This window comes from Nelusetta ayraudi, unplaced genomic scaffold, assembly GCF_046127955.1.
Source record: "Nelusetta ayraudi isolate G7.1 ecotype Tasmania unplaced genomic scaffold, CSIRO-AGI_Nayr_v1 ptg000224l, whole genome shotgun sequence".
In the NCBI taxonomy this organism is placed as follows: domain Eukaryota; kingdom Metazoa; phylum Chordata; class Actinopteri; order Tetraodontiformes; family Monacanthidae; genus Nelusetta; species Nelusetta ayraudi.
The window spans coordinates 30,001-55,000 of NW_027466273.1; the positions used below are offsets into that span (position 1 = coordinate 30,001).

The 25,000-nt window shown below is 50.5% G+C and overlaps 1 protein-coding gene across 1 annotated transcript in view; it reads left to right on the forward strand.

The window, feature by feature from the left end:
• LOC142881921 (protein kinase C-binding protein NELL2a-like) overlaps window positions 1-25,000 on the forward strand; it is a 57,835-nt gene that overhangs the window by 29,267 nt on the left and 3,568 nt on the right. Inside the window, exons 5-9 of the mRNA XM_076016378.1 lie at window positions 2,369-2,491; window positions 2,937-3,032; window positions 17,414-17,554; window positions 18,976-19,169; window positions 22,911-23,087. Of these exons, the coding sequence (XP_075872493.1) occupies window positions 2,369-2,491; window positions 2,937-3,032; window positions 17,414-17,554; window positions 18,976-19,169; window positions 22,911-23,087 (731 nt within the window). The remainder of the gene's footprint in view (window positions 1-2,368; window positions 2,492-2,936; window positions 3,033-17,413; window positions 17,555-18,975; window positions 19,170-22,910; window positions 23,088-25,000) is intronic.

The window sequence follows — 25,000 nt, forward strand, 5'->3', positions numbered from 1 at the left end:
CGAGCGACTCCTCAAAATCTCCTTACGCTAAAATGACAGCAAAAGATCTTCAATCTTCAATCTTCACAACAGAGCTTCAGCGTTAGCATGAGGCTAAAACCTGCTGTGTGTGTGTGTGTGTGTGTGTGTGTGTGTGTTTTCTGTTTTGTCTTTTTCCATTTTGTCAGGAGGCCCCTAGGGTTAAACCTACGGCTTTCAGAAGATCAAACCCAGGAGTTTTTCTAGATGATGCAACCAAACAGACAAACAGAGGTCTGAAGAAGGGCAGAAATATTTGGGCGTTGGAGTCCCACAATGGGCTGGATGGAGATTTGTGGCAAATGAAATCCGCGGAGGGGAGGAGGAGGCCGCGATGGCACCTGAATGGTGGCTGAAGAGTTTTGAGGATCAGCAGACTGAGTGCTTGGACCAGCTGGCGGCCGCGTCAGTCGCAGCGTCATTTTTAAATCAATAAAGTGTTAAAAATCCTGCAGCCTAAATCACATTTCTATGTTCTGGCTGCAATCTGATTGTAAAAAAAATGAGAACAATGCAGCCCTGCAGTTTCTCCAGCGGCCGTCCCAGCTGTCGTGCTCTCCAGATAGGGTGAAGACTTTTTACACCGAGGTTGATGGAGGCTGTGTTGCTTTTATAGTTGAATGAAAAAAAGCCTCACAAATCAGTAAAATCACACTCCAAGTATTGCAAAAAAGAAAAAAAACATTCATCCAGGACCCACGAAGTCACGTTAGCTCTTTGTCTCTTTCCAAATGAATGGATGAATAGTGAATGAATAGTTTATTTTTGTTCACAAAGTAAAATAATGACATCTTGTGCAACCAGCCAACCCACAAAAGTAGGAAAAAAAAGCTTACAAACAAAATGTACACCTTCACGAAAAGAAACTGTGTAAAAGAAAAAAGGAAGTAGGCTGAAGCCAAGACTCATTCTGCCCGCCCTGTATCCACGCAGCGGCCAATCAGAAGCTTTGTCTCCTCCTGGCTGAGTATTTAATGGTCTGCGCCACGTTCAAGGTGTCCTGTTCATCATCATCAGCGGCTGCTATAATAACCTGGCTTTCTGCTTTGCTGATCTCTGAATTTGCTCCGTTCCTCTCTGTATTGAATTCCTGTCCCCCCCCCCCGCCTTCCCCCCGCCGGCATAGTGGAGAAGAGATTTGTTCGGTGGCGAGGTGGCGTTCACAGCGCTCGCCAGGCTCGTCGTGGTGGTGGTGATTGTAGTTAATCTCAGGGAAAACATCTCTACTGGCACGTTGCTGCTTCCCTGCCTCGGGGTCGTACGAGGGATGCTGTCAATAGTCTGAGCAGCAGCAGCAGCAGCAGCAGCAGCAGCAGCAGCAGTAGTAACAGCAGCAGCAACAGTAGCAACAGTAGTAACAGCAGCAGCAGCAGTAACAGCAGAAGCAGCAGCAGCAGTAGTAGCAGTAGCAGTAGCAGCAGTAGCAGCAGTGACAGCAGCAGTAACAGCAGCAGTAGCAGCAGTGACAGCAGCAGTAGCAGTAGCAGCGGTAGCAGCAGCAGCAGCAGTAGCAGCAGCAGCAGCAGCAGCAGCAGCTGATGTTCAGCCTGCAAGGACAAAGGGCTGGGAGCTAAAGCGGTGCTGCTCGGCTCTGTTTAGTTTGTATTGAGTTGTGTTGTGTTGTGTCGCTGTAGAGCATTCTGCAGTGCTACAAACAGGCTTCAAAAGGCTGACCGGCTCTTCCACAGAAGGACCTGTGTCTTTTTATTGGTAAAAAAAAAAAAAAGAAAAAAAAAGGTCAATGTTTTGGTGTAAAAACAAAACCTTTTGTGAAACGCTTCACAACGTCTGATGCAGAAAAAGTCTTTTTGTGGAGACTTCAGGTTCACCGCTTTCCCTCTCAGACTCAGAGGTTCAAACCTCAGTGTGAAACAAATGACAAGCGGGATGCTTGATTTCCTTGACGTTAACAATGAATGGATGTGGTTGGCCAGGGTTATGCCCCCCCCCTCCCCCCCCTGTCTCTCTCTCCTCCCTCAGCCTCTGATGTTTTGTAGATTTCTGTCTGTCTGTCTTTTCTTTGTCAAATAAAGTCCAGAATTTTAACGAAAGCAGGTCGACAAGCACACACACACACACACACACACACACACACACACACACACACAGCCTTTTTACTGTGAAGAACAGTAGTAAACTGCTTGGGAGCGGCACTGGATCTTAACAGGTTGGGATTTTGCTGTTGGTGTCGGTGTGAACGCAGTGTGTTTTCATAAAATGACCCAAAGGAGACTTCAGCTCACCACAGTGTTTCCTGCACGGAGGAGAAGAATATCAAACATGTGTATGTGTGTGTGTGTGTGTGTGTGTGTGTGTGTGTGTGTGTGTGTGTGTGTGTGTGTGTCTCCAGAACACGATGAGTGTGTCAGCGGGCTCCACAGCTGCGATGAGAACGCGCTGTGCTTCAACATGGTCGGAGGCCACAGCTGCTCCTGCAAGCCGGGCTACACCGGCAACGGAACCGTGTGCAAAGGTAGGCGAGGGCCCGGGACACAGTCCCATGTCGGTCCGATATTGATGTGGGAGGAGCCTGAGGGGGGGAGGGGCTGTGGATGGGGGAGTGTTTGGTTGCAGATTTGCGTCTGTTTGTAACTGAGTTACATTTTCACTCCATCAACTTCAATGTGCTTTTTATTTTGACGGGGGAGGGGGGGGGGAGTAGGGGGTGGGGTGGGGCTTGCACATTAACTACACATGGCTAATGAACATTTCAGAATATTAACCTTGGCCGAGTTCCATTCATCACACGGAATAACATCACGGGAGCCGCTAATGAATCACGTCAGCCAAATTAGCTCCCCCTCTTTCTGCACCGCCGCCGCCGCCGCCGCCGCCGCCGCTCCAATTATGTAGTTAATGCTCGTTAATCTGGCTGAGTAATAGCGCAGCTAACCCTCCGCTTCCCCCCCCCCCCCCAGCCATGTGCGACGGCCTGTGCCAGAACGGAGGGACCTGCGTCTCGCCCAACAACTGCGTTTGCCAGCAAGGATTCAGCGGCAAGAGATGTGAGACAGGTAGGTTTGAATCTGTCTGTCTCTGTCTCTCTCTCTCTCTCTCTGTCTCTGTCTGTCTGTCTGTCTGTCTCTCTCTCTCTCTCTCTCTCTGTCTCTGTCTGTCTGTCTGTCTGTCTCTCTCTCTCTCTCTCTGTCTCTCTCTGTCTCTCTCTCTCTCTCCCTCTCTCTCTCTCTCTCTCTCCCCCCCTGACTCTCCCTCGTCTCCTGCATCTGCAGTCTGTCCTGGACGGTCTAGTGTGGGAGGAGCCATATGAAACAGGCTCCTGAAGGTAGCTCTGTAGCTTAGCTGGCTTCTCTTAGATCCAAGTGAAAAAGCTCCCAGCGGCTCAGATTGCGGCGTTGATGTCTTTTTAAAAAATGAAAAGGAATAAATAAATAAATACGTCGTACGTTAAAAATAAATCCAAGAATTTTTACCAAGCAGGCCAGATGGAGATGGATGAAACTCTGCAATGTAACAATGTAGTTTCTGCCACTAGGTGGCGTACTTTTTGCCCTGCGCATGGACCAAACAACAACTGCACGTCCTCCTGCGGCGGAGCAAACAAAGCTGCAACAATCACACCGGCACCGCTTCTGCATATCGCAGCTCTTCTCAATCAAGTTTATTCCTCCACGGCATTGTGTATATATATTGCTATTGTTATTGTTATATATGTACATATATATAGCATGGTGGTGTGGCTTGGATTCCAGGGGTCTCCTTTCTGTGTGCACTCTGCATGTTGTCCCCTCCCATGCATGTGAGCTGAACTGGGAACTCTGGTTGTCTATGTGTGACCCTGTGATTAAGCGGCCACTGGTCCAGGGTGTCAGCCTGCCTTCCCCCTCTGACAGCTGAGCCCGGACCCTGAGTGCAGGAGGGAGCAGGAGGAGCGACTGCATGGAGGTTCATCTTCTTCCTCTTGACGAACCAGCGGGCCTGTAGTCAGTGTGAGGTTTAGACGCCCTGTGTGTGTGTGTGTGTGTGTGTGTGTGTGTGTGTGATGGCGCCCTAGCAGTGAATCATGTTGCCCCCCCCCCCCGCAGCCTGACAGAGGTTCTGAAATACAGCTGCAGCACTTTGTGAAGGGTTTTGTTTCGTAGTCCGGAATGAATCAGCGCCGCCGACCCCCCCCACCACCACCACCACCAGGCTCCGCCTCCCCGCCAACAACCCTGGACGGTGTGACCAGGTTAGCCTGCGGGCCAGACTCCCCCTCCCCCTCCCCCTCCCCCTCTCCCTTGTAGATGTGGTTGTGACGTGAATCCACTTCCTGTTTCCTCCTTGGGATGCGCCAGGTGGTGGCGCCGCCCACACCTTCAGCCTTCGCAGTGTCCTTCAGCAGACGCCAGCGGAGGCTCCCTGCCTGCTGATTGGTCCGAGTATTGATCGCACATAAAGGAGCTGCTTTTATATGGGCTGCCATTTTTTTTCTTTTTTTTCTTTTTTTACTGCTGTCCTAAAGTAAATGAATTTCCTCATGGCACTGCTCCAAGATGCTGGGAAAGAAGGGTGTGTGTGTGTGTGTGTGTGTGTGTGTGTGTGTGTGTGTGTGTGTGTGTGCGTGTGTGTGCTAGAACTGCTGATAATGTATTAGAGCACCTCAACATAATGACTCATTCAACTGGCTTTTATGGCGCCCGGGGAAAAAGAAGGTTGGGCTTCCCTCATTAATGTTCCAGGCTTGTGCGCCGTTGTAAAGCCTTCCATCGACTCTTTAGAGCGCGGCCGGCTCTCTGTGCACTCGCTCCCTCCCTCACTTGCATGCTCCGCCCCCCGCTGGTGTCCTAGGTGTCACAGAACAGCCCCAGTCTCTCTGGCTGAGACGTCGTTGAATAGAATTTTATTTTTGCGCTTCCACCAACCTTTGATTCCTGATCACATGCAGCCAAAAAAGACAAACAACCTCACAAAGCTAAAAATGACTCCAAGTTGAGTAGCTAGCAGTAGCTTGGCTGTTAGCCGTGCAGCTGACGCTCTCGCAGTGAAATCCTGAGACTGAGCAGTGGTCAATAATAATCACACGTTGTGTTTTCTGCCCTCGACATTTACAGGAAGTTGTGGTGCTGATCCACACACACTGCTGCTCAGCGTGGCCGGAATGTCTCCGTGTGGAACACTTTCTGATTGCATAATTCATTAAATACATGAGAATATTACATGATATTACATAGTAATTGCCGTGCGGCAGTTTGCAAAGCACGTGAGCCCAGTGTTGAGTAGTGTCATTAGTCCCGCTGCTGCACCACCGACCCAGTCTCGGCTCACATTGTGTTGCTGTGCGTGTGTGGGAAGCCGCCTCCCTCCATCAGAAGGTTGCTTTTAATTTGATTCCTTTCATCAGAGGAGTCGACAGGCGCGGCTCTGCTTGCTCCCACTTTGCTCCTCGCTCATCGTCAACACTGATTAAAGTTCAAGGTTTTTCAATGCCTAATAAGCAGGCCTCGCCCCCCCCCCCTTCCCCCCTCCTCCCTCGCCTCGGGGTAGCCCCGTGTTTGTCACCGATGCCCCCCCCCCTCTCCATCACCTCCACCCTGCCAAATCTCCTGCTCTCTGACAGCTTTCATCCTCGTGCGCCTCACTTTTGTTTGGAGATCTGGGGACCAGGAGGTGAACCAGCAGCAGCAGCAGCAGCAGCAGCAGCAGCAGCAGCAGCAGCAGCAGCAGCAGCAGCAGCAGCAGGGCTGCAGGGCTACAGCCTGCGGCACTGTTCACAGGCCCAGCCAATCACAGAGTGCCAAAGAAGTGGGATTCCTTCTCGCTGACAGGAGCTCCCAGTGAGGCAGCTCGCAGAGATGAGGGGGGGTGGGGGGGAGGTGTTATTGAAATCAGAAGTCGGTGGGGGTGGGGGGGGGCTGAAAGCAGCCGCTGTAAAAAAAAAAAAAAAAGAAAAAGCATGAAATTGAGACAGAAGAAGAGTGACGTATGAAGAAAAACCAGTCGATGGGAAGAGAAGTAATGAGTGTGAGGGTTGAGATCAGGTGAAGTGGAAAGAGGGGGGTGGGGGGATCTGCGGGGGGGGGGGTCTGGAGAAAGCAGGAAGGGAAGCTGACAGTGGCGGTGTCGGAAGCAGGAGGTGAGCGAGTTCTCCGTCCGCCTCTCAGTGTGGAGTCGAGCTGTCGGCGGCGGCGCCGGGCCGGAGGAACACGGAAAAGCTTTCACTGCCTCGGAGCTGCCACGCCCCTCCGCCCCCCCTCTTCCCCCCTCCACCACCACCCCCCACACCCCCTCCATCCACAACCCTGCCAGCTTTTAGCGCCCTCCCCAGGGAGGAACACCAGCGCTGCTGCTGCTGCTGCAGACTGACGGCCCGCCGTGAGACGCTGCCTCTTGAAGGCGGCACGCACACACACACACACACACACACACACACACACACACACACACACACACGCACTCACACACACACTAACACACACACGCAGAACGCAGAGGAAATTCAAACAGCTGAACATCAAAACTGCCGACCGCGCCCACAGCGCAGCGTGTTGCTGCACGTGCGCTGTGGGCGTGAACGTGCATTTGGTGGCTTCCTATTAGCATTCATGACTAAAGGGGGGGGCGGGGCGAGGGGGGGGGGTTTCGTGAAGGGGGAGGGGGACACCGCGCTGACAGACAGACACCGGCATAGTGGGAGAACTCTGACACGTCATGAATTATGCAGGATGAGGCTGCAGCAAGGGGGCGCACACACACACACACACACACACACACACACACGCACACACGCACACGCACACACACACACGCACACACACACACACACGCACACACACACACACACACGCACACACACACACACACACACACACACACACACACACACACACACACACGCACTCACACACACACTAACACACACACGCAGAACGCAGAGGAAATTCAAACAGCTGAACATCAAAACTGCCGACCGCGCCCACAGCGCAGCGTGTTGCTGCACGTGCGCTGTGGGCGTGAACGTGCATTTGGTGGCTTCCTATTAGCATTCATGACTAAAGGGGGGGGCGGGGCGAGGGGGGGGGGGGGTTCGTGAAGGGGGGAGGGGGACACCGCGCTGACAGACAGACACCGGCATAGTGGGAGAACTCTGACACGTCATGAATTATGCAGGATGAGGCTGCAGCAAGGGGGCGCACACACACACACATGCACACACACACACACACACACACTTCAGTCATGGATATAAATGTGTGCAGACCCCGGTCATGTAACGAGTCCCTCCAGTGTCACCCCCCCCCCACCCCACCCCCCCAGTCAATATTGTGGCCGCAGGCTGGCGGCTGTCCTGGAATATTATGAGCTTTATATTTCTGCATAAAGGACGTGTTTCCTTCCTTCCAGCACATCGTCAAAGTACGTTGTTGCCAGAGCCATTAGGACTTAATGTCTTCTTCTTCTTCTCCTCCTTCTTCTCCTTCTTCTTCCTCACACTTGAATACAGTGCAGCACACATCCAAACCAATCCCTCTCTGCCTTTGCTTTCTTCTGGTGTGATTGGAATTCATTTCGCTGGCAAACTCTGCCGGGCAGCGTGGCCACAAGGAGTTTTATTTCACCATTCCATAAAAGTTGCTTTTCAGAGGGAACGGTAATTAGGGAGAGGACTCTGTCTCCTTATCTTGGTGTCACTTTGGCAGAATACACTGTGGGAAATTTCAAACGTGAAGACGTGAATGAGAAAGCGGAGGAGAAACTGACGCTTTGTCCAAGAGACACTCTGCAAATGGCAGCGACAACAACAGCGAAGCGCTGGCGATGCAACAGGTCACATATATATACATATATATACAATATACATACATATACATATATATATATGTATACATACATATATATGTATACATATGTATATATATATATATATACATATATATATATATGTATATATATATATATGTATACATATATATATATGTATATATATATGTATGTATACATATATATATATATGTATACATACATATATATGTATACATATGTATATATATATATATATACATACATATATATATATATATATATATATATATATATATATATATATATATATATATATATATATATATATATATATATATATGTATACATATGTATGTATGTTTTCCCATGTGGCCCCTTGCAATAGTGAATTGTCCACCTGGTCCTGCCCAGTGTCCTACTACTGGCTGTGAGGTTGTTTCCCTCTTCATGTTGTGACGGAGCAGGACATGGAAACAGCTTTTAAAACATATCAGCGTCCTGCAGACCCCCCCCCCCCCCCCCCCCCCACGTTCCGGATGAAATTGCTGCCGGCAACGTTTGATTGGAGCAGCACACTTTCCGGCTCAATATTCTCTTTCAGCCGTATTTTCTACTTTTTAATTTCTGAATGCATGAAAAGTGCGGCCGCGGTGCGAATTAGATCAAAGTTTCATTGAATGACGGTATTAGAAGCAGCGGTTTAATGGACTGAGTTGCTGCAGAGTCTCTGGCTGTCTCTCGCTAACCATAACCACAGCTGCAGTCACCACGTAATGAAGAAGCCGGGGTTTTGAATCAGGCGCAGCGCAGGTAATGCACAGAGAGGAGGAATCAGCGTCACTCTGCACTCTTTAATGAGCTCAATCTCCAGAGGCAGAGCGTGAGGAAAGGTCTCCCGCCAGGATCACTCCACTGAGCCCCCTGTGATGTCACAGAGGGCACTGATAACTCTGCCAACACCCAGGGTTTTGGCTCGGTCCTCAGAGGCCTCATGTGGGAGGTCCAGAAGAAAGAAAGAAAGAAAGAAAGAAAGAAAGAAAGAAGAAGCCTTTGTTAATCCCACATTGGGAAACTTTGCTTAATTACAGCAAAAGAAGAAAACTTATATTAATAATAAAACACAATAAAGAAATAAAATAAAAATATAGACTAAGAAAGCAAGAAACAGAGCGTCAGCTTTAGCGTGTCAGCGGGAGGCCGCTAACAAGGTCTACATGTTTCTTATTTATAGAGACTGGAGATGCATTCATTGATAACCTATTAGATCAATTAGGTCTAACATACATCTGACAAAAACATCTAAATATTACTTGGAATATACAAAATACAAAAAGTATTACTAGTATTAGTAGTACTATTCCTCAATCAAGTTTTTGTTTTTCTTCTTTAAGATTTTATTTTATTTTTTTAACCTTTTTAGGGTGTAAAAATATGTTAGGAAAAAGCTGATGAATCTGCAGTGTTTTCTCCAGTGAGGAAGAGCCAGCGGACGTGGCTTCCATCATCGTGTTCAGTTTGTGCTGTGTAACTGAGGGGCGTTTCCTCTCTTTCCCCGCTCATTATTCTTCACTTCTCACAGCTTGTGAAGGTTTTCAGCCACCACTTTTAGAATCACTCTGTCTCTGCTGCAGCCACCTTCAGACAGAGTGCTGCTGCAGTGGAGCTCTCAGTCAGATGGTCAGCTTGCCTTTTCAAACATTTGGACCTCCTCACGAGAACTCCGAGGGTTAGGGTTAGCCGAGCCTGTTCAGTGCCCTCAGCCAGCAGCCGCTACATGGAGGGAGATCATAAAAAAAAATCTTTTTCTTTATTTATGTTCAGTGTTAATGATGCACTTTAGAATTATGACTCCTGTACTGTGGTTGAAGAACACCGCTGGAGTGCACCTCAGCTGTAAATCAGCCAGTTTATGGGTGGTGGGAGGAGGAAGAAGCAGGAAATAAAACAACAATGACAAAAGCCTCATTTTGCCGAGCGGCGCGGCTCCCCTTGTACAGCAGCCCTCTCGTAAAGAGTAGTCGCCTGTGTGTGTGTGTGTGTGTGTGTGTGTGTGTGTGTGTGTGTGTGTGTCGGGGTGGAGGTGGGGGAGGCAGTGGGAGAGTCGACGTTGTGTAAACAGCAGGGACAGTGTGACAGTGTGATTACTCCTGAGCATATTGTAAGGTAACGCTGTCTGGATTTGATTTGATTTCATTTGTTCCAGTTACCAGGATAGCACTCGCATCTTCATGGAGGGAAATATGTCTAAATGTACTGCATGGATGAGGGTTAGCAAGGCCCTAACCCAAGTAACCCTCCACCAAGTAATTAGGCTTTTTCAAGTTGAGAATAAAATTATTATATATATATATATATATATATATATATATATATATATATATATATATATATATGTATATATGTATATATGTAATCACTCAAGTTAATACATTATCTTTGATTAATTAGAACATGGATTCAATTTCCTTTCAGTCAAACACACAACAGCTGTGGCTCAGCTGTGCCAGCCTGTGCGCTGCCACGTGCTGCAGGCAGGGGGCAGCGTCTGTCTCACTGAGCCGAGCTGTCTGCGTACGCAGCACTCCAGAACGGTTTCCTACGTGGATCGGAACCTGCGCCGAAGCAGAATGATGAGCGGATGAGATATGATTTTGGGTTGAACGGGTGACAGCGTGGAGCGTCGGTGTCGGGGACGAGGAGGCGGGACCCAGAGTGCAGACAACTCTGAGTTTTGCAAAAAAAAAGAAAAAAACTGTTTCTTTTTAAATATGAACAAAAGAGGGTGTTCATGAAGGGGGGCAATAAATAAACCAAAACCTAAAACAGGAGACTAGACAAGAAAAAAAGAGACAAGGCGGTAGAAAAGAAACACGTGGAAAAACAGACTGGAAGACGACAAGAACCAACAACAGCAAACTAAGACTAAGGGAGACATTTGAAGCAGTGTGTTCACCAGTGAACACAAGTCAAGGGCGGCACTGGCAACGAGACACAGGTGAAACCAACACGGGAACAGGAAGCAAAACTCGAGACACTAACGGCAGCAAAACAGATTTCAAAATAAAACAGGAAATACAAAGACACACAACACGGAACCTGACAAACTGTGTCTTCAATGCTGGGACCCCCCCCCCCCCCTCCTGGAGACGGCCCGGCCCGGGGGGAGGGGTCTGGGTGCCGTCTGCGGCTGTTTAAGCTCAAGCGGATTGTTCAAACACAGTGATTATGTATTCATTATTTATTCATAGGCGGCCCCGCAAAGCTCTCCCTCCATCAGCTGTAATTAGTGTGTCTTAATGAGGCCCAGCTGATGGCGGCGCTGTCGCCGGCGCCAACCTGCTGCCTCCACCTAACTGACACGTCTCGCTGGGATCGCTCACTGGCCGCCGCTGCAGGGGCTGCTGGGAGAGCCGTGAGACCACAGGGACCACAGGGACCACAGGGACCACAGGGTAAAGGTCTCGCAGTGAGCCCATTAAAAAAACCTCTCACTGTCATCGCGGACTGCAGTTCTCCAAGAAGCCACATGGACCTCCAGGAAAACACAACCCTCTGCTTTCTAATTACTAATCAGGAAAAAGTATTTCAGAAAAATGAAGGTGGTGAAGCAACACCTGGTTGGAGGGGAACATCACGAGCCTGGGAGGAGTGTGGAGGAAGCGTCAGTGCCCTCTGTGACATCACAAAAGGCCAATTCCCCAGGGTGCGGTCTGGAAAGTGGGGCCATTTCCTTGTTTTTCATTCAGTAACTCCGGTGGTGCAGCCCAGCGGTCCAACTCTGTGTAAAAGAAGTGTCAAATAATTCCAACACGTCTTATATTTAAATTCTTGAAAGTAGCCACCTTTCATGAAGAGCATATTTAGAGTTATTTAGTGTGTTTTTCTTCGCTGCATAATTCCATCTACCGTTCTCATATTTGATGTCTTCAATAATACCTATCCAAGGGGAATCAGGGCGGCGGCAGCTGCTCTTTGTGACATCACTAAGAGAATATTCCCAGCGCTGTCGTCCCAGTTTTCCGTGGAGTTGATCGGCAGGATGGAGGCACAGATTATTGCCACGACGCCTCGTTGTAGCGCTAGCGGGACGTTTTTCCTGAGGCGAATCTCTCACAATCTGACCTCCAACTGACGGCAGAACTTTCAATGAGAGTCTGAGCGACTCGCTGTGCGCAGGTTGGCCGACACGGCCTCCTCAAAGAGATGAAGAGGAGCGGAGGTGAAGAGGAGCGGAGGTGAAGAGGAGCAGAGGTGAGGAGGAGCAGTGGTGAAGAGGAGCGGGGGTGAAGAGGAGCGGAGGTGAAGAGGAGTGGAGGTGAAGAGGAGTGGAGGTGAAGAGGAGCAGTGGTGAAGAGGAGCGGAGGTGAAGGGTGAAGAGGAGCGGAGGTGAAGAGGAGTGGAGGTGAAGAGGAGCAGAGGTGAAGAGGAGCAGAGGTGAAGAGGAGCAGTGGTGAAGAGGAGCAGTGGTGAAGAGGAGCGGAGGTGAAGGGTGAAGAGGAGCGGAGGTGAAGAGGAGCAGTGGTGAAGAGGAGCGGAGGTGAAGGGTGAAGAGGAGCGGAGGTGAAGAGGAGCGGAGGTGAAGAGGAGCGGAGGTGAAGAGGAGCAGAGGTGAAGAGGAGCGGAGGTGAAGAGGAGCAGTGGTGAAGAGGAGCGGAGGTGAAGAGGAGCAGTGGTGAAGAGGAGCGGAGGTGAAGAGGAGCAGAGGTGAAGAGGAGCGGAGGTGAAGAGGAGCGGAGGTGAAGAGGAGCCTCCCAGACCGAGACGTCCTCCTCTGCTCATAAAGCACTCGGCTTCCAGGCGAATGTCTCCCTCCATAAGTGACGGGTGCCTCTGCTGACCTGAGGCGTCGGAGCAGTCACTGGTTGCACAGAGGAAGATCAGGGGAGACATTGTTGTGGTGTTTTGGCAGCTCCAACTGTAAAGTTTTCACATCGTAAAACCTGCGCTGTTTCCCAGCGGAGGGGGCGGAGTCCCACCAGCTGCTGACAAACCTGTTCATTCAAACGTGTTCAGACGTCAGCTGAGTGGTCCGTGTCTGCTCCTCTCTTTTCCTGACCAGCAGAAGAATGTGCGCAGCGGCAACTTCTTGGTTTCCGTCTCCGGTTCATGAAAGAAGACTGTGTGACCCTGGGGTCCGGGCTGAAGGCCGAGGGACTGTCCTGGACACACTCGAAGGTCCAGGGTGTGAGCTTTCTGAGGAAGCGGCTACTTCAGGAAGCTGTCTGCCAGCAGGGGGGGTGCCAGTTGGGCGGCACCAGTGGCCGCTGACTGGGAGCCTTACTGCTCCGTGTGTCTTCCTTGATGTCGGAGAACCAACAGGCTTTGATGGTACTGCAGGTAGACACCTCTATACATGTATGTATGTTGAGCTTTTACCAATGTGACGACCGTAGTTCAAGCCTAACTTTACCCACTGGACCTTCAAACGGTGGTTTAGTGGCTGGAACAGAACGGGACCAGCACAGGACCTGGAACCGCTCTCCATTACTCAGCCGCTCCGCCTGCAGACACGGACCTGAGTGTCCGTCTCATCCTCGGGAACCCCCCCCCCTCCCTCCGCCGCCGCCTTTGAAAAAATGATTGATTATTTTTTATAAAGTGCTCCTTCTGTCCGCCAGCTGTCTGCGACAACCTCTCGCTGATAACTCATCTCCATGTTAAAGGAGCTGCGAGCACAAATCCATTTTCCTTTTTCCCCACCACGTTCCCGTGCAGTGGCCGCTGAAGAAGAAGCTTTGTGCGCGTCCTTATCGAGTGGACGCGTCCTGCTGCTCTTATCGCCAAGCACATCCACGTCCCGCAGCGGGGTCGGCTGACGCTTCCCAAATCCTTCGACCTCGCCCATCTCTGCGCTGACGCTGCGGCAAAGACAGGAGGAAAGAAGACGCGAGAAAAAGCAAAAGTGCAAAGAAAGAAGTCGGAGCTACAGCTCAGGAAAAGAAGTCACTTAACGATCAATGAAGAAGGAGGAGGAGGAGGAGGAGGTGGGGGAGGGGTGGAGCTGAGGGGAGCTCCTGGAATCGGACTTTAAACGCTGCCCCCTGCTGCTCAAAGGGAAACCAAACTGCGGGCACCTTTTCTCATTACTTCAGTATGGCACTCAGCTTTGACAGACATGCAAAAATAGAAAGGAAGAAGAAGAAGAAGAAGGAGGAGGAGGAGGAGGAAAAAGCCCCGGACACACAGACACGGTGTAAGGCAGGGGATTGAGGAAAATAATGAGGCGAAGATCGGTGGAGAGAGAGAGAGAGAGAGAGAGAGGGAGAGAGAGGGAGAGAGAGAGAGGGAGGGAAGGAGAGAGAGAGAGAGAGAGAGAGGGAGAGAGAAAGAGGGAGGGAAGGAGAGAGAGAGAGAGAGAGAGAGGGAGGGAGAGAGGGAGGGAAGGAGAGAGAGGGAGAGAGAGAGGGAGAGGGAGGGAGGGAGAGAGAGGGAGGAGAGAGAGAGGGAGTGGGAGGGAGGGAAGGAGAGAGAGAGGGAGTGGGAGGGAGGGAGGGAGGGAAGGAGAGAGAGAGAGAGAGAGAGACTTCCGCAGACTCCTTCCTCACTTTGACTTCCTGGAGCTCCTTCCATAGGCAGCCCCTTCATCATCACCTATGACCTCCACCATCTGGTGTAGAGCCAATAGAAAAGGATAGCACGCCTTTATGAATCCCACTTTAGGGAAATTTGCAATTAGAAAAAGTAGTGCAAAAAGAAAGAGCTGCGGTGCTGTGACCGTGTCTGACAGCTTTGGTTGAGATTAAAGAAGCGACATCGAGCGTCTGGGCTGTGGGTGTGGCCCCGAGTCCTCGAACGCAGCACACCAAGGAAAGAAGGCAGTGAAAATCACCCAGCGTGCATTCGGTCGTCAGCACCGTCACTGTCTTTTATAAACAACAACTGCTCGCTCGCACTTTGAACACTTGCATGCAGCCTCCCCGGCAGGGAGAAGGGAATTCAAACAAAGTCGCCTTGATTTTTCTCTCCTTTTTTTCCGAGCCACGTCATCCAATCATTTCTTTTCCTTTCAAAGATCCTCCTGCACTTTGTTTTGAAACTCACAGAGTTTTCACTGAAACTCGCAGGCAACAAAGACCATTGATTGTTTCCCTTCAGCGGGAAATTCACAGTTGTTTTTTTCAAAAGACGGCTTGGTGTTTACCTGCAACGCCTCCAACAGGGTTTGAACCCAACACGTCCTGAGGAGAGAAGAGCGTGAGATTCCCCTTCAAAATAAGATCACGCACACGCACACACACACAGTGGATGAAAGTGTGCGAGTAAGGAGTCCAGAACCGAAGAGTCCGGTTACATTTTTCAACAGATCCGTCTCCTTAATCTGGGGAACATTTGATCAAGGGCTAATCTGCTGTAGAGAATTCTATTAAAAGGCTCAGGGCTCATTAGCCAATAGATCTTAATCCCATTACGGCGGTGGGGCAGTGGGGGACGTGAGCCCAGCTGCCCGCTCGCCTCCACCCCCCTCCGCTGGGAGAGCACGGTGTCGCAGTCGGCCGTGGATGGAGAAGGTCATGCGCGGCACGCCGCCATTTTCATAATGAGCAGCGCCGAGCGTCGTGCGTCATGCTAGCACTCGTAAAAAACAACAACAACAAAAAACCCAGCAGCCTTCCCTGCAGCAGGCGGAGCGGAGGTGCGTTCAGCCCCGCTGCACACCAACACGCTTTATTTCCTCTCCCATCCTGACTCTTTACTTTAATTAAACGTTAGCTGGAAGAGCCGAACGATCCCTCCCCCTTCCTCCCTCGTTCCCTCCCCCATCCCGCTCTCACTCTCTTGCCGCCTGCGTCGGCTCATTGTTGTAAATCATATTGGATTTGTTGTTGGGCCGAGTCATGGGGGTCGCTTGTTGAATGGGGAAAATGTCTCCTGTTGTGCTCCGGCTTACAAGAGCGGAGGGGCGGCGTAGAGGCGGAGTGGAAGAATGGAGAGGACGAGCATGTCTCGACTCCCTTTGTGAAAGGAAGGAGGTGCGGAGGAGAAAGTGAAGGATTCGTGGAGACATTGTGAGGTGTCCACCAGGTGCAGTGAAACACCGGGAGGACTGGACGTAGCTTCTAGCTGTTAGCCACTGAGCCACAGCGAGCTTCTAGCTGTTAGCCACTGAGCTACACGAGCTTCTAGCTGTTAGCCACTGAGCTACAGCGAGCTTCTAGCTGTTAGCCACTGAGCCACAGCGAGCTTCTGCTGCCTGTTAGCCACTGAGCTACAGCGAGCTTCTGCTGGCTGTTAGCCACTGAGCTACAGTGAGCTTCTGCTGGCTGTTAGCCACTGAGCTACAGCGAGCTTCTGCTGGCTGTTAGCCACTGAGCTACAGCGAGCTTCTAGCTGTTAGCCACTGAGCTACAGCGAGCTTCTAGCTGTTAGCCACTGAGCTACAGCGAGCTTCTGCTGGCTGTTAGCCACTGAGCTACAGTGAGCTTCTAGCTGTTAGCCACTGAGCTACAGCGAGCTTCTGCTGGCTGTTAGCCACTGAGCTACAGCGAGCTTCTGCTGGCTGTTAGCCACTGAGCTACAGTGAGCTTCTAGCTGTTAGCCACTGAGCTACAGCGAGCTTCTGCTGGCTGTTAGCCACTGAGCTACAGTGAGCTTCTGCTGGCTGTTAGCCACTGAGCTACAGTGAGCTTCTGCTGGCTGTTAGCCACTGAGCTACAGCGAGCTTCTAGCTGTTAGCCACTGAGCTACAGCCAGCTTCTAGCTGTTAGCCACTGAGCTACAGCGTTGGCTCTCTGTCCAGGGAGGTTTGACTTGATTCACTAAACACCGCGTCGTTGAATACATTTGTTGAGGCCGGAAATTTGTGGCAAGAATTGATCCCGGTTGGGACTGGTCTTCAAATCCACCCAGAACCACCCAGAATGGCCACCCAGAACTGGTCGACGAACCTGCTCACGCACCGGCCACAGTGCCAGGCTTTTTTTCTCTTTCTTATCGAGAGTTTAGATGCATGTTAGCACAGCGTTTGCCAAAACCTTTTCAAAGTAGAGGATAAACCTAAAAATAAGGCTTGGAGGCTTCAGACTATTCCTTTTTTGGTTGCTTTCTGATAAATTATTTTATAAAAATATGATTTTAATTTTGTTTTTTTCAAACGGAAATACAGCATTCATTAATTCATTCAGCGAAGAGAAAATGAGAATCAGAAAACTTTATTGATCGCCAGAGGAAACAGTTTTCAAAACATGAGTTATCAGTTGAGAAAAGTCTTCAGTGCTGTTTAATCCACACATACATACATCTATACATATATGTATCCTCACACAAGTGGACCAGTCAATCCACCGATTGTGTGAATCTATCCATTGAATCAAATGTTTCATTGGGAGTTTAGCCACATTGCAGCGACTTGTGAGCTTTTCTGTCTTTTGCGAGGGGACGCTTCAGCTACACGTTAGCGCTGCTGAGATGCAGCTAAGCTAAACTCCATCTGTGCACCGTCTCTTTGGTCTTTCTGAAAGTGCCTCCAGCAGCCGGCAGGCAAGATGGACACGCCAAACGCTAATTTATGGCCCTCCCCCCCCGCGGACGGGCTCGGGCCAAACGCTCGACTTGTTGTTTTATCGACGACGCGTCCGGGCTCGACGGCTCGCTCCTCCGTTAAAGAGTGTTTTCCAAGACGCTGTTTGCATGGACGTGTCGCTGCTCCTCTCTGCAGATATTGATGAGTGCGCAGATGGCTTTGTGGAGTGTGACAGTAAATCCACTTGTGTCAACTTGCCCGGCTGGTACCACTGCGAGTGCCGCGACGGCTACCATGACAACGGCCTCTTCTCCACCAACGGGGAGTCGTGTGTAGGTGAGTGGCCCCCAAGAATAATTATCAATACATACAATTTATTTTTAAAGAACCGAAATCCAAATTCCAATTCCCTCCTCCCTCTCTGCCACTGCTCTCTGTGATGTCACAGAGGGCCCCGATCCTCTCCTAGGGCATTGACAGGTGTTGGTTCCGTTCTCTGACGCCACCGTGTGTTTGTTCCCCTTCCAAATGATTGCAATGTAGAACAAAGCAGCGCTTCAGCTTTCTTTGCAGGCTGCTGTAAACAGAGGGCTACATACGCTGCTTTATGAGTGTTTTTGCACTGTTGCACTGTCTGGGGTGAAAAACCCACATGCAAAAATTGGTGTAATATTGGAAATTCCTGAAATAATTTTTTCGCGGAAAGTGATTTTGTTTTTTTTTCCCAAATCATCCCATTTTTTCCCCCTGTTTTCTATAAGAATGATAGAAGAAGACCGAGGCATTTACTCTTGGGACTTTAACAATGTGTCTTTGAGCTTTTATTAACTTTGCTGTCGGCTGATTTCTGCTGCTGTTTTTCTCAGGAGAGTGAAATGAAGCTACTGTTCCCGCCTTGTAGAGTCGCAGGCGCACCAGGAAGATAATAAACCTGCTGATCCCACATCCAGCTGCCCCCCCGCACCCTCACCCCCCCCACTCACTCTTCATTTCTCACCCTTGGGACTGAATGTAGCCCCTCTTAATGAGGCAGAGCTATCATCTGAACAGCGCGAGTCACTTGGCTTCTAAATCGGCCTCATTGTGAGTGATGTTGTTCGCTGGGAAGGAACGCTGCGATGGCTTCTGCTTCTGTCACTGGGCTTGGTGGGAAAGGCCCGGTCCAGACGCGGCTGCCACCACAGAAAGCCTCAATCTGCAGCAACATCGCCACCACGGTGGTCGACCTCGGCCCGGCTGTCAGACTGAGCAGAAAGAAAAAGACATTAAAGTCGCTCTCGCACACCAGAACCCTGTCTGGCCTCCACAAAGCAAAGTTATAATTTGACCAAAAGTAGGTTTCTGGGTTACTTTACCAGTGTGTGTATGTGCGTGCGTGCGTGTGTGTGTGTGTGTGCCTCTCTCCTCCTTGCAACTGTGTGAAGAAAGTCTCTCTCTCTCTCTCTCTCTCTCTCTCTCTCTCTCTCTCTCTCTCTCTCTCTCTCTCTCTCGCTGGGCTCTGCGGAAGCTTTCTTGTGTTGAACGGTGCGAGAGGAGTGGGGAATTAAAGTTGTATGAAGACTTAATTGCCACACGAGTCGTCACGTGCGCCCACTAGGATCTTTGTAGTGGGAATAGTAGGAATGTCGTGGGAAAAAAGATGTTTTCAGGAACTAAAGGAAGAGTGGAGAGCTTCTAGTCAGAGACGAAATGAAATCGCAGTGTTTTTTTCTTTTTGTAACGCAGATGTTTTTGTTGTTTTGTTGTTTTTCTTCCAGATATCAACGAGTGCAAGACGGGGAGGAACACCTGCGCCAACGACACGGTGTGCTTCAACCTGGAGGGAGGCTACGACTGCCGCTGCCCGCATGGACACAACTGCACCGGCGACTGTATCCATGACAACAAGGTCAAGCACAGCGGGCAGATCTGGGTGCTGGACGCCGACAGGTGCTCGGTGTGCTCGTGCCAGGTGAGGAGCAGTTAGTCTTAGGCTTAGGGCTAAGCTTAAATATCAATTGAAAATGAACCAAAGCAAAGTTCCAACAAAATATGTGTCTTTGCAGCCCCACAGTGTTTGGCTTTTTGTTGAAATGACTTTCACGCTGTAAAAATGGATGAAATCCAGCTATTCTATGACTTACTGACTATTACTGACTATAAATTCTTCAAATTCGGGATTAAAAAGCTTTAAGGGGCCACATATGGACCCTGGCGTGTGGTTTGCCCATGCCTGGGCTAGACTCTTCTTCTTCTTCTTCTTCTTCTTCTGTACTAGTCAGCTCTGCCACTGGAGTTCTGCTCCCTGTTTACTTTTCCCACCCGGCCGACCAGGAGTCCAAACCACCGACTGTTTGCAAAGATGGGCAGAGTCACTGTGACATCACCCGTTGGTTTGTAAAGGCCGGTTCTGTCGCCCTAGTGGCCGCTTTCACACTCGGCTCCATGTGGAGGAATCTTCCGCTTCAGTTTGACACCGTAAGCTAAATGCTTACCAATGTCTACCAGCCACGTCCATCATTTAATCACCTTTTTTCTTAATCAAAATCAGAACAAATCAGACAGAATTTATATTCAAAACTAATCAAGGATTTTTTTTTTTACTCACAATTTAGAAAAACGTGAACTGTTTTGTAAAAGGTATGAATTTAATGCTCTTTTCCATATTGATGGCCGGTCATTGTTGTGTTTTTGCAACCATTTTTGGTGGCCACTGCTGGCCAAAGGATAGAACACAGCTTCTTTAACACTGGTGCGTTGGCCAGAACACCGGAAGCTGCGCCCATCTTTGCATACAGTCCGTAGTTGAAGTGTTGAAGTTGGATCAGAGTGACTCAGACTCCTTGGTTACGTTTGCTGGAACTCAGTGGCGATGCAGCTCGGCAGAGCTCAGTCTCAGGTCACGCACCATTCTAGCATTTCCCTCGGCCATGATACCCAGTGTGTGCACGCAGAGCAGGGTGATTATAGTGGCATTAGAGCCGGTAGTCACCGATCAGGCCGCAAATGATTCCTTTGATTACGAGGGAGCGGAGCCCGAATGGCTCGGTAATGAAATGAGTCATACCCATCGATTTGAGAGACGGAGGAGCTGCCCGTCAACAGCAGCCGCAGGTCGGCCTCCCAGGGGAGTAAACATGTTGTTGTTTTGTGGACGCCGGCCCACGCAGCTGCAGGGCAACAGACAGCCACGCCGACGGGGAGGAATCCAAGGTCAGACGCCACAGGGGAGACGGACAGGATGTGTCCAGACAGCAGGAAGGATGTTGTTTTCGCTTCGCTAATCAAGCTGATATCAAGTCATGCTAATGTTTCCCAACAGTGTCCCAGCTCCCAGTCCTGCCTTTACTGCTCCGCTTTGCAGAAACTTCCTGCTACAACGCAGCAGTTGTGTAGAATCTGCCCTTTGTGACATCACAGAGGGCACACACCTGCTGAATGGTGTACGGCCGCTCTGGAGGTCTGCACAGAGCGGGTGTTTGGGGATAATGAGCCGTGTGAGGCTTCTCCTCTACAGTCTGGGATGAGAAATAAAGATGTGACAAAATGTGTGTAATGTGGGGGTCCCAGCAGAGGGAGGGAACCTTCTGTTTAATCAGCTGGAACCAAACAGCCTCCCCACGGCAGCTCATGTTGTCGGTGGCGGCCGCTGAAGGAGGAGCAGCTCGGCCCGGCCCTCTTAGAGACTCCTCCTCCTCCTCCTCCTCCTCCTCCCCGACGCAGCGCTCTCGTCCCACTTCCTGTCGAGACCGCACGCTCATTATGAGTTATTAATTACTGTATCGCACAAGGAAGCGTGTACCAGCCACTGGTGGCAGGGGGAGGGGGCAATGGAGGGACATAAATACCGGAGAGCAGGAGGAAGAGGAAGAGGAAGAGGAAGAGGCAGGGACTCCGAGGGAGGGATGAAGGGTAAAGGATGATTAGGGAAGGAGGGATGAATGGATGAAAGTGTTAGGATGAGGGGAGCAAGTGGTCAGGATGAAAATGGATGGAAGGGCAAGAGAAATGAAGGGATGACAGGATGATGACAGGATGAGGGGAGGAAGTGATGAGGGTGAAGGGGTGAGGAGCCGATCAATCAAGGGGTGAGAGATGAACAGATGACTGGTGAGTGTTGGGGTTCAGGGATGAGGTGATGAACGATGAAAGGATGAGTGATGTGAAGACAGCAGGATGACAGGATGAAGGTGAAGGTGAAGACGGGGGGGGGGGGTGGCTCTGCTCAGTTGGCCCGGCTGACTGCATGAATATTTGCACTGCATCTCCACCTTGTAGTTAACAGTAAGTAATAATAATATTGCGACTAAATGATAGATTAGTTGGGAGCAGAAAGAGAAGCCGAGGACAGCGAAGAAGAGAATCAAAGTGCCTGTAACAATAGAATCTGCTGAATAAGTGAAGAATCATTACTGCTCCACACAGCCGCAGTCTGAACAGCAGCAGCTGGGAGGCAGCGAGGGGAGCCAAGCCTTATTAAAGTTTCAAAGTCTCTTAAAAACAGAAATGCAGATGTATCCCAAGCAGAGAGATAAAAACAGAGAGGTTGGAGGGGGCGGAGCTACTTGGCGCAGGTGCAGGGACTTTTTAAAGGGCCGCTTCAAACAGACGTACCGCACCTTCAGCGTCTGTTGCTTCTTCCCTCCTGCCCTGCTGTTGTCCCACTCCAGACCCATCCACATCACTGTGTAAGACTCTGGGTCTGGGACTGGGCGGTCTGGGCGTTGTTGACCAAATGGTAAATGGACTGCACTTATAAAGCGCTTTCCAGCGCCTTCATGGTACCCCTGAGCGCTTTACAAAGGCCTCTCATTCACCCATTCACCCATTCACACACACACTCACACACCAATGGGTGGCTGCTGCCATGCAAGGCGCTGCCTGGCCCCAGGGTATTTGGTGGAGACTCAGCCAACACTGCAGTGACAGACAATAAAAGAAGAGAAAGCTCTTGTCTCAGCACTGCATCCCCAGAGCCATGGTGAGGTCTGTAACTACCACCATGAGTGAGATCAGAAGAGGATGTTTTAGTGTTGGCCTCAGACATTAAGGCTTTTATTTTGTTTATGCTTCTCATGCCATCATTTTCAGTCAATTCTTCACAGTTATTTATTTTTTCAATTTTTTGAAGCAAAGTGTTTCTTTTTAATGGTTCAAAATATCGAGCAAAGCAGCAAAATGTTAAAGAAAATGTTTCAAAGATTCCTCACTGCTGAAAATAAATGTTGTTGCTCCATTTATATAAACGTAGCAAACTCGAATTTAAAAAAAAGGTTCTGGTCATTGGTTCTGTTTGGTTGTGATCTTTCTGCGATACACACTGCAGGTGTCAAACTGTTTATTTATTTTCATGAGGTTTGATTTCTTTTATTTGAAATTGGATTTTGCATGTGCGTATTATGAACTTATTTGGTGTATAATATTAAGCTTCGCTTGTTCCATATTTCAGGTTGAGGCAAAACGTGTTTGGGTCCATATAAAAAGGTTCACTGTCATATCTGGAGTAGGATTTTCTTCAATCAATATCAATGTTGGGCCGAGACTTTTTGGCTCCACTGTGTGTTTGAGTTTGACACCGCTGAGGTATCCAGTCTGGGTCTGGGTCTGGGTCTGGGTCTGGGTCTGGGTCTTGGTGCCCTCCAGTCTTGATAATGTCTCGGCCTCAGTTGGTTGGTGTGACCTTGACGACACCACCGTCCTCCTTCACCTGCAGGCTGGCCAGGTGATGTGCCGCAGGATGGTGTGCGACTGCGACAACCCCAGCGCCGACCTGTTCTGCTGCCCAGAGTGCGACCCGCGACTCAGCAGCCAGTGTCTGCACCAGAACGGCCTGCTGACCTACGGCAGCGGGGACACCTGGGTGGAGAACTGCCAGCAGTGCCAGTGCCTGGTAGGTCCAGCACCCACACACCCAGCACACCCACCCGACTGGCAGAAGCTCAGGTAGCGAGAGGGGGAGGAGTGTATGCAGAACCGGTGGCAGCTCCAGCTGTATTTAAAAGTAAGAACGGACGGATGGAAGAAAAGAAAGAGCACTTTCCTGCGCCTGCCGTGCCCACACAGAGCGGCCAGCGCTGCTGGCGCCGTCGCCATGGAGACGGCGCTGAGTGAGAGATGAGACCTGCAAAAAAATCAAAAATAAATGTGTAAAAAAAGTCAAGGAGAGAAGTTGTGATTAAGAGACACAAAAGAAGAGGGCAAAGGTTGTGGAGAGGAAAAGAATGAAGAGTGCTGCTGCTGCTGCTGCCGCTGCTGCTGCTGCTGCTGCTGCTGCTGCTGCTGCTGCTGCTGCTTCCTCTTCTTTCTCCTCCAAGTCATTATTCAGATTGTGAAGGTTTGAAAAGGATGGAACAGTATGTCGCATTAGAGGATGTGTTCAAGGTTAGTGGACCAGGAGGAAGGGAATGTGTGTGTGTGTGTGTGTGTGTGTGTGTGTGTGTGTGTGTGTGTGTGTGTGTGTGTGTGTGCGCGTGTGTGTGTGTGTGTGTGTGTGTGTGTGTGTGTCTACGTGTGTGTGTGTGTGTGTGTGTGCGCGTGTGTGTGTGTGTGTGTGTGTGTGTGTGTGTGTCTACGTGTGTGTGTGTGTGTGTGTGTGCGCGTGTGTGTGTGTGTGTGTGTGTGTGTGTGTGTGTGTGTGTGTGTGTGTGTGTGTGCGCGTGTGTTCTCCACGTGCGATCCTGTGGCAAGCCTCTTGCGTTCCAGTTCACCTTGAGCTGGGAGAGACACCGACGCATTCCTGTTGGTGCGTTCCGGATGGAAAAGTGAGCCGGGCTGCCCAGACTAGTCTTCCCAGACTAGTCATCCCAGGCTAGTCGTCCCAGACTAGTCGTCCCAGGCTAGTCGTCCCAGGCTAGTCTTCCCAGGCTAGTCTTCCCAGACTAGTCATCCCAGGCTAGTCGTCCCAGGCTAGTCGTCCCAGGCTAGTCTTCCCAGGCTAGTCTTCCCAGGCTGGTCGTCCCAGGCTAGTCTTCCCAGACTAGTCTTCCCAGACTAGTCATCCCAGGCTAGTCGTCCCAGGCTAGTCGTCCCAGACTAGTCGTCCCAGGCTAGTCGTCCCAGGCTAGTCTTCCCAGGCTAGTCTTCCCAGACTAGTCGTCCCAGGCTAGTCTTCCCAGGCTAGTCGTCCCAGACTAGTCTTCCCAGGCTAGTCTTCCCAGGCTAGTCGACCCAGGCTAGTCGTCCCAGGCTAGTCTTCCCAGGCTAGTCTTCCCAGGCTAGTCTTCCCAGGCTGGTCTTCCCAGACTAGTCTTCCCAGGCTAGTCTTCTCAGGCTAGTCGTCCCAGGCTAGTCTTCCCAGGCTAGTCTTCCCAGGCTAGTCTTCCCAGGCTGGTCGTCCCAGGCTAGTCTTCCCAGACTAGTCTTCCCAGACTAGTCATCCCAGGCTAGTCGTCCCAGGCTAGTCGTCCCAGACTAGTCGTCCCAGGCTAGTCGTCCCAGGCTAGTCTTCCCAGGCTAGTCTTCCCAGACTAGTCGTCCCAGGCTAGTCTTCCCAGGCTAGTCGTCCCAGACTAGTCTTCCCAGGCTAGTCTTCCCAGGCTAGTCGACCCAGGCTAGTCGTCCCAGGCTAGTCTTCCCAGGCTAGTCTTCCCAGGCTAGTCTTCCCAGGCTGGTCTTCCCAGACTAGTCTTCCCAGGCTAGTCTTCTCAGGCTAGTCGTCCCAGGCTAGTCTTCCCAGGCTAGTCTTCTCAGGCTAGTCGTCCCAGACTAGTCGTCCCAGGCTAGTCGACCCAGACTAGTCGACCCAGGCTAGTCGACCCAGGCTAGTCGTCCCAAGCTCTGTGTTGTTCAGAGCTTGCGAGCGCA